The following is a 9887-nucleotide window of genomic DNA, read 5'->3' on the forward strand; positions in this document are numbered from 1 at the left end:
CTAACTGTTTGAAATTAAGGCTCTAGAAGAGTGCCTTAATAGGATGAACCACCCAGCAGCCCCTTTGGCTTCAAATTAAATAATGTGAGTGTAATTTGAGTTACTTACTTCACAATTTGGCAAGTTGATTTTTGTGGTGACAAGGAAATCTTGTTAGTTTTTGAAGAAAAAACAATTTCCAGAAATATGCTGACATTGAGACTGTAATCTTGGAACAGCTTGGCATTTGTAGTTTATAGAGCAGGTTTATTACATTAGACAGGATTAAAAACTATAAAAATATATTTAAAAAACAGTATTGCTACTGAATGCATTCATTTGTAGTTAACTAATTACACCTTAAGATAGACAAAAAGTAAACACAATGCAAAGTACCAGCACAACAATTAAGTTATATTACATCAAAGATTCTTTTAATGGTCCCCAATGACTAAGCGTACACTCATGAAGAAAAAGAACAAAAGATATGACAAAATTATCACATCTAGAACGCCACTATCTTTAATGAAGAGGGGAGGGCAAGTTTCCAATGTCTGCAGTTTCAAAGGCCAAAACAAAATAAAGGGATTAAAGAGGGACTACTTTTCAATTATTCCTCAACAGAGGCTTAAAAAAAAAAAAAAAAAACCCTGACCTAGTGCGAATGGTGACAGTCATAATTATTAAAGGCAGGTCTCCTTCATTAAAAAAGAGAAAGAAAGCTGTACGAAAGGAGAATTTGCTGGCATTTATTGAGGGGTTCCTGCTGAGTGATAGTGAAGGACGTCATCTTCTGGGTCATCTTAGTCTGGTCCCAGTACGTAAGGGGGGGGGGGCTTAGATGAGAGATGAAAAAAAGAACAGAAAAGGGAAGAGGGAGGAGTTGAGTCAGCGTCTCTTCGAGGGCGAGCAGACTGGCTTGCACTGTTTGGGGTAGGCTGTGTCCGTCCATCCCCACCCCCAAACCTCGAATGTGTGGCCTAACCCCCCTATATTCTCTTTTGGGAGTCAGTCTTCCAAGCCCCCACCTGCAGGAAAGCTGAATCTCATTTCATCCCGAGAAAAGGGGCAACGCACCCTCCCACGATTCCTCCCCTCCTTTCACGACTCGCTCGTCCGATTGGCACTTGAGTATCAGGAACTGCGTGTGGAGGCGGGCGTGTCCACGGAGGGGAGGGGCTCGTTCGTCTTCGGACCTCTTTGCACCCACGAGAACGTGGACGGCGATGATCTGTTTATCAATACTCGTCATTCCTCCCCCCCCCCCCCCCAATCATTTCCGCAATCATTGGAAGCGACACTTTGCTGGACAGGTAGAGATCAGAGCCTCACTCTGGGCAGGACTGAATGGGAGAAAAAGTTAAGAGCTAAGCTTCGCCTTTTTGGACAAGGGCAGAGTCTCTTCCTGGTTCTCCATATCGTCTTCATCCTCCTCGTCGTCATCTGGGTAATCGACAAGGCCCACCAGGCCGCTCTAGGGAAACAGGAAATGCTTGAAGACGCATCTGTGAAAGGCCGTTACTAAATCCTCCCTTTGTGAAGAGGATGACAACCATGCAGAGACCAAAGAAAGTGGTCCTATTTGAAGGCAGAGCGTGGAAACTCAGGCTGGCTACCTTGGTGGTGATGGCTGTCGTTGGTGGGGAGGTCCTGGCCCCGATGCTCAGTGACCCGGGCGACCCTGGGAGGTGGCTGGTGGGGGGCGGACCGGTGAGGCTGGGTTTGGGGGCGCTGGAGAAGGACAGCTTGAAGCTGGGGCTCTGGCGACCCGTCAGGGTAGGCTTGGCCAACACCTCCTTCTCCTCAGAGTCTTTCACTGAATCAAAACGGACAATGGATTAAATGCAGCAGGTTTGGTGTTAATGTGTGCATATTTCACCCTGCTGGGACTGGAAAATTGTGAAAGCTGCCTGCTGAAGATGCCAATTTAGCAGTTAAGATAGTCAATGGCATCATTGACTATATGCACATTTATTCTCTCTCTGTTGGTCACAGGTGGGGTTGATCAACTACCTAGTTACTTATATTACTATCAATACATTTATCAGCAGAATTTTTGGATCAGAAGGTCTTTATTGTATGTACAATGTTAAATATATTACAGAGACTATATTCATATAATATGGAAATGCTAGCAAATCAGGGAACCCACTCTTTGATTGTAGAGCATCTTTTAGGTGAGGGTAAGGAAATCCATTTGAACCCTTTCTGAACCATCCCTTTAAAATGGCCATAGTTAACCTTTCTCTACATACATTTCCTCCTCTCCATGAACTTGCTGATGGGGTCCATGAGGTCTTCCTCGCTCTTCATTTTGTCGGAGGGCGGGACCACGGCCTCCCCGTCCTCCAGGTCGTCCTCGTCCGTGTTGAACCACATCTCCTCCTCGTCGTCGAGCGTGCGCGTGTCCCGTCGGTACCGGTGGTTCCGCAGGATGGAGCGCATGCTGCTCGAGCACGCAAACACAGAACACATACGTGCGCGCATTAGAAATGTCAACCGGCACGGAGGACGCTAGGTATGACACGCTAAGCGTGGATACTCAATGACCTAACGTAAAATAAGTTTTGAATAGCGAAGCTTCTTTCCCCTCCTGATGTGTAAAAGTCTGTAGTAGAAATTGCTTTGATTATTCCACAGTCAAATTCAAACAAGAGGGGTTTGCCGACTCTCATCTGTCTAGTTTGGGGTTGTCCTGCCTCTCCCTCTGTTGTTCATAGCGCAGCTTCAGTCCTTTGAAGGTCTGAACATAGTCCACATCTTCTAGGGCTTTCCAATAGTTCTCCACCACGTGAGTCGTCAGAGACTTCATGTCCTCCTGCAACATCCACAAAAACGTCTTCCAAGTTGATTGAAACCTACCATGCATACTAATTCTGGAACCATAGATTGTCTAAAATAACCCAGGGTGAGAAAACACACTGGTGACACTGAATTTACAACAATACAGATTTTACTTGTTGCCCAATTAGGGTGTTCAGGGAACCCAAAGGGAAGACTGATAGCGCTAAAAGTCTACTTCCTCTCCCACTCCAACTCCCTGTGTGTGAAGCACAGAAGAGTAAATTTGACTGGTGTTCTTCTTCACTCACCACTCTCAAGTACTCAAACATCTCAATTATGGCTGAGTTCATCAGGTTGTAGCGCGAGCCATTGTTCAGGAAGGCTTTCACCACGGGTTCGAACAGGAAATTCCTCATGATGTAGCGGTTATAAAACTCGTCTTTCAAGCCGATTATTTTCCTCATGAAGCGGAGCGCACCTGTTGGAATAAATGAGATGGACGACAATGATAAAGAAGAACAGAAACCTAAGAACATTCCTCTGGAACACAAAGTTAACAAGGTATAACTTGGGTTTCTAAATGCATGAGGGGGGTTATGGGACAGGGGAGGTTGATCCAGCTGCAGTGAATTGGGATGGGGAGAGAGGGATGACTCACAGAGAGCCAAGAAGGCGTGGCGGGAGGAGGTGAGCACCAGCACCCTCCGCAGGATGTCCTTGTTGATGATGTAGTTCTTGATGTGGTAGGTGTGGTGCTCCACACAGAAGGTTAAGAGCTCCAAGATCAGGGCCAGCAACTGCGATGTCTGGAAGTCGTCTGGATAGGGACACACAGACGGGATTAAAGTACATTTCATTTGGTATGTTCTCCACTGACAGAGCAGCGCTGTTTGCCCACAAGCAGTTCTACTTACAGAAAGCCTGTGGGTATAGAGGTTTTTACATTAACATTGCATAAATGATAATTCTACCCTCACAAAGAACAGCTATTTTCCTCTTCAGCCTGAAGGAAGTTACTGGGAGATAAAGCATGATAAACCAGCAAGAAACAGTGATATATAAGGGTAATATTGTTGGTGACTCTTCAGTACAGTGCTGTCAGTGCTACACAAAGGCAGTACTGACAGTCACATGTGAGGGAAGAACTGACAGTTACATGCGATGGCAATACTGACAGTGACACACAGGGCAGTACTGACAGCGACACACGAGGGCAGTACTGACAGTGACACCTGAGAGCAGTACTGACACTGCAGTGACCGATGAAGTGACACACCTTTGCTGGGCTTGTCCTCTGTGGTGTTGGCCAGCAGTGGGGCAGACAGCACGTGCATACAGTGCTTGTAGAAGAAACTCAGGAACTCGGTTTTCTCAGTTTTCTGCCAAAATGAAGAAGGATGCACAGGTGAGTATCCCAAACCATTCATTCAGTTACCTTAAGATTCCACTTTCCCCCAATAATAATGATAGGCCTGTCTAACAGCTCTTTGTCGATTGTCTATAGCCGCGTTTCCACCGCAGGAACTATACCCCGGAACTAGGAACCTTTTGAGGAACTCAGTGCGTTTCCACCGCAGGAACTAGGGTCTAAATTTAGTTCTGGGGGCTTTGTTTTACCCCCCAAAACGTTCCTGCTCGGGGGGTAGTACTTTCCGAAAGTACAGGAACCTTTTGGGTGGAGCTTGCAGCGCTGAACATTTCTGATTGGTCGAGTACTCGTAGCATTTGTGTTGTATTTATTTTCCGCCATTACCCGCCATGTTTGAAAATATGCGGGCGCAACCCGATTTATTTTCATAATAACTTCAAATCAAACTTGTATGTTATGCGGCGCAGTAGCCTAGTTTTGGTTATAGCCTGCCAACGTCTTGGAATTATAACGTGTGCTCTTCTGTTCTTTTCTTGCTTTAGTATTCGTTTTATAAAATGCTAAGCATTCGTGCTGGGACAGCATATTACGTACTAAAACATTCAAACTGATTAATTCGGTTGCTGAATATTTTCTTCCGGATTTTCTTTGTTAGCCCGTTGTAATTGACTCAAAACGTTTGATACAGTTATGTGAGGTATGCGGTAGTTCTGCGTAATTCACATTGGTGATAGCCTACAGTAAAAGCAAACTGGAAATCACCTTCCGCACTTTTTGTCATGGTAAAATAACAGGTTAATTCTAGTAATAGTACCTTTAGCTTTTTCAGACTGCCGTAATTTTACTCTGCCATTCTTCAATTTCACAAAAAGACCAGGAAGACTATGGACTAATTTATGGTGCATGGTTCGCATCTGGTGGGCACACTTCGCTGCTCGGCTAGCAGTAACTCCGAAGGAAAACAAACGGTGGCTGTACCACTACTAATTTAAATTTTCACGCAAGTCCGAGTTTTCGTTTTATTCTTGTCATATTGCGATTAGCCTATATAGAATTGACGATGAGAAAGTAATCAAACAGCAAATTGTTTACAACGTGTGCATGTTTTCTGCTGTTGTTGCCAGTTATATTGGAAATGTGAATGCATTCTGTCGCTTCGGATGTCAAGACATGAAAGCGAATGTTCGCATAAAAACATAATGAATGTGTTTGAGAGGATATATAAAACAGTTACAATCTGACTATTGGTCTGTTATATCCTATTTGTTGCATAACGGTCCAAGTTCAACTACCAACGACAGTTTTGCTTGACAACGGTAAAATATGCTCAAACGGCTGCAGAAGAATATTTCAATTCCATGTGATTAAATCGATAAAAATCAATAAATACAAAAGTAACCATATATAGTCATTGTTGGTAACCCGTTGTATATAAGTGGAATAAACCCCTCCGGGCTGTCCCGGTTATTAGAAAATAATGTAGGCTACTTCGGTGGTAGTATGGTGTTACAGAAGAAATATATGACAGATGGACCGACGACAATGTCGCTTTTCCATACATCAGTGGGCTAATTTGCCTAATCTTCGCGGGACTTTAGACCCCGGTGGAAACGCAGACAGCCATTGGCTGAAGGAACCTTTTAGTTCCTGGTAAAGCAGTTCCTGGGACTGAAAGTTCCGGGTAATTTTGGTGGAAACGCGGCTTATATCTCCTCGAAAATGTACTATTCTGAACTATACCATTTGGTCTTCTATTATTCCTGTTAGTTTTCACCTCAGATGTAACCTGCTCACCCCATTTGATTTGCAGTCTACTAATTTACACTAGGCTGGCCAGTGAAGCATGGGCTCCTCCTCTATAGTGGGGCTCCTCTTGTGATTTCTTTCCATTGGGGAGTTTTTTCACCACCATTTGAGGGTTCTCCCCCCACTGTGAGTTTTTTTTACCTATTTTACTTGCTATTTGGGGGGTACAGGCCTGGTGTTTGCTCCGTTTGCTCTGTCTCTTGCCTTGCTACTGTGTAAAGTGTCTTTGTAACAGTTCTCTGTAAAAAATGCTATACAAATGAAATTGAATTGAATGTCGATTGGGAAAGGTGCCCATGAGAGGTTGAAAGTCCTGGGGTTAGAAAGTAAACGTGTTTCTTCCACCCATGAACTCTGAAGAACAGCTGAAGAATTTTGCTCATTACAAAATCCAGGTGATTGGAACAAAACACTGAGGAGGACTTTCTGGACCAGGATTTCCCACCACTGGTGTCCATCTTGCGCAATCTCTGAAAATCGCCTGACGACAGACATGACGTCCTCTCCTTTATCTCCGAACCGGCTGAGCGACTGTCGCGGGGAGATAAGGAGGGAGGGGAGAGAGGGTGTGAGGGAGAGGAGAAAAAGAGAAGGGACGAGGCTCACGGTGGCGGTGGCAAGCATGTTCTCCGGGTCCACCAGCGTCCGCAGCAGGCCCATCAGCTGCACGGCCCCGCCCAGCTCCGGGTCGGTGTCGCAGTCATGTGCTCGATGATCAGGTTGATGAGGAGGATGTCCTGGGAAAATGAGGGGGCGGAGCCACATTACAGCGCATCTGTGTGACCCAGCAAAGTCAACACACTCACCGTTTATTTCAATACAGTGCTTCCCCTCTCACCTCATCCAGAGTGAATATACAAGCTAATAAAAGACGATGCATTAAGTACATAATCACACAAAGGAACGGAACGTCAGAATAAGAGGGACTGTAGTGCTGGTACCACACTGGTGTGCCAGACACACTCAAACTGCCATGCACACCTGGCATCAGGCCTGGAGGGCTGCACTGTCCACTGTGTTTTAGCATTGACCAAAAGTGCTTCACTTGAGCCACTGATTGGCTACAGTCTTGTTATCAAGGGCTAAACTGGGGGCCGACTGAAAGGAACCCGCTAACCGGGACAGATATGCAGCGGTTTATGTTTTGAGGATAAAAGCGTATGATTTCAGCATTCTATAAACCGTTCCGGAAGTGAGTGTCTGCTAAACAAATGCATGTAAATATGAATTTAAATGTAAATTAAATACCAACCCGGCCCCAATGGGGATGCTTCTTACTCAATACGCAAGAGGTTTATGCTAAGTTAGGGGTAAAGACATTCAAAGGCTAAACCTGTTCTCCTGTTCCATTGCCCCTAGCCTCCAATAATTTCCCCAACACTCAAGTTTCATGACTGGGAAAAATGGCTCGCATGCACCAATCACGTAGTGCGATTCAGTTTTTACTCTAGTTCAGTTTTTTAAGCTAGTTCATGTGGACTTCGGCACACCTTCTCAGACTACTTGTATATGCTCGCTGAATACTGTAATAGCCAGATGGACCTTCTGCATGCGACAGAGACAAATGGAGTTGTTCCAACTGATTTCTGGCAGCGCCTTAACAGGTTACTTCTTGATACAGGCACACAGCTCACTGAAGGAAAACTGATGGAATCCGAATATGCTCCGAATATGCTTGTGCCACATGAGCCCCACATGAGTACTATGAATGGTTTGAAATAATGTATTATGTGGGAAGACATCCACAGTGCAGCAGTGCTTGATGTGAAGAAGCTTAAAAACTAAACTGGACTACCCGTTTAGTTCAGCTATACATTTCTCTGTGGTCATTTCCTTACATTTCCACACACAGAATTTAAATTTTTGCACGTTTCGGTCAGTGAAACATGAAAGGACAAGGTACAACACCAAACACAAAGCCATAAGGGTCCGGACGGCGATGGGCAGACCACTCACATCGTCGTTCTGCTGGGACTCCTGCATCACAAACTCCCGCACCATGGAGGGGTTGTACTCCACCAGATAGGAGAAGATGTCGGTAGCAGCACTGCGCACCTGGACATCATCCATTCCCTGCCAAGGACCAATGAGGAGAAACTTGTGATGTCACAGACACAGCAAGGATAATCCGTCTAGTAAGATTTACCCCTCATGATGTCATAAAGCAGGAGAGCCAGGCCCAAACAAGCAAAACTCACTCCTTTTTATGTCACAGACAGAATAATATAGCCAAATAAATCTCACTCAATGTTGCATAGCCAGGACCAATCAAGCAAGACTCACGACTTGTGATATCACAGACAGAGCAGCACAAGGAAGTTAAAATCTGAACAAAGACATAAGGTGTGTCCCAGACTGCAAACTTCCATGCTCCAACAACACAAAGCGAGTATGCAGCCATCTTGGAGTGTGACTTTCAAGTATGCATTGATGCATGCTTTGACAGGGAAAGAAGTAACTGAACCATCTATTCAGTTTTTGAATAGTTACAGCAAACTTTGAGGATAAAAACTCAGCTTTCTGTGTTCCAAGAAACTGGAGTGGACATTCAAGAGAACGGTAGTACAGAGCATGGAAGTATGCAGGGACACACCTGTTGACAGCGGACATTCTATACTCTTTGGATATGGCACCTAATCACTGAAAACATCTGGGAAAATGCCGTGGAGCTGGGGACCAATATATCATCTCTCTGGCTTACCAAAATTACTTCAAGTGCTGGAAGGATGCCCATGTTTGACAATGTTTTGAAGAAGGCATCTCTGTTCTGAGGTTGTAATGTTTGAGAAAAAGCACAAAATTCCTTCAGGAAGTTTACCTACATCAAGGAAAAATGTTGCATTAGACAGGAATACACAAGACAGGAATACACATATAGATAATGGTTATTTCAGTTTCCTTAGTCAAGGTTCAATTTCAACTGCAGCAATACTGAAGAGTTTCATTTCAGGTGATGCTGTACAAGCAAATGGACCCAAGCCAAGCACGAAAATACATCCATTTTGTGAAAAAAGGACTTTGTCAACCTTCGCTAATGACAGTAAAATAACCCCTTCTAAACCTCAGTCTTCGCCTTTCACTGAATAATAATAACAATCACCAACCAAAGAAGAATATTAAGATGGCGGTCACTTTTTTCTTTACCAGTTCGTGTCTTTTGTGGTCGTCTGTCGCTTCCTCGGTTAGCTGTGCGAAGAGGTCCGTCAGGAACTTCTCATCGTCCTGAAGGAGTAAAAGGAGAAACGAGGGTGTTCAGGGCAGAGTGGTCACATGCATGATCTATTCCTGGGGAGCTGATAACGGCGCCGTAGTGCGGAAAAGCAAAACAGCCCGTTCTCCTACTGCACGTTTATGCTTTTTTTCTGGGAAACCTACAGCCCCTTCCACACTTTGGTATGAAAAATACCATAGAGTTGCGTGGTATGTGCGTGGCTAGCCAATTGGAGGATGAGGGAGGACACTTGAACGGCATTCCAAAGCAAAAACCACACCAAGAACATACACCGGGGCTACACTTTTTGGAGGTGGGGAGATGGACCTTCCCATTTCGGCACGGAAAATGGGGGTATGGGAAAAGACTGCACGCAAACTAGGGAATGGGCTATAAAACTGCTTCCGGATTAATCAACAGCAGGCCATGCCACCGTGGGGCTGTAGACACCACTTACCTCAGTCTAGTCTAGTGTCTTTTGAGCATGGTGGTCCCTGAATAAACAACAGCTGCATGACAGTAAAACATGGTACAGTCCGTACAGTACTGCTCAACCACAACAACCACCAGTGGATTTGAACCCTATGACCAACTGACATCCAAGGTGCCAGGGAGGAGCTTTGAATGATCTGAGGATCTTAGGTGAAGGTTCCTTTCTTGCGCATGCTAGCAGACCTCGGGGATCTGGAAACCTCAGCTCAAACACAGAAACGTAAGTTCAGAAGGAGCTTGGTTCTT

General features: G+C 45.0%; 1 protein-coding gene across 1 annotated transcript in view; it reads right to left on the minus strand.

The window, feature by feature from the left end:
• Nucleotides 1–391: 391 nt before the first annotated feature.
• LOC135253310 (serine/threonine-protein phosphatase 4 regulatory subunit 3-like) overlaps nucleotides 392–9887 on the minus strand; it is an 18393-nt gene continuing 8897 nt past the window's right edge. The window contains 11 exon segments of the mRNA XM_064332441.1: nucleotides 392–1453; nucleotides 1596–1795; nucleotides 2235–2428; nucleotides 2649–2797; nucleotides 3072–3241; nucleotides 3422–3580; nucleotides 4040–4142; nucleotides 6545–6639; nucleotides 6642–6675; nucleotides 7895–8011; nucleotides 8640–8756. Of these exon segments, the coding sequence (XP_064188511.1) occupies nucleotides 1340–1453; nucleotides 1596–1795; nucleotides 2235–2428; nucleotides 2649–2797; nucleotides 3072–3241; nucleotides 3422–3580; nucleotides 4040–4142; nucleotides 6545–6639; nucleotides 6642–6675; nucleotides 7895–8011; nucleotides 8640–8756 (1452 nt within the window). The 3' untranslated portion in view covers nucleotides 392–1339.

The sequence above is a fragment of the Anguilla rostrata genome, chromosome 1 (genome assembly GCF_018555375.3).
Source record: "Anguilla rostrata isolate EN2019 chromosome 1, ASM1855537v3, whole genome shotgun sequence".
NCBI classification, from domain to species: Eukaryota; Metazoa; Chordata; class Actinopteri; order Anguilliformes; family Anguillidae; genus Anguilla; species Anguilla rostrata.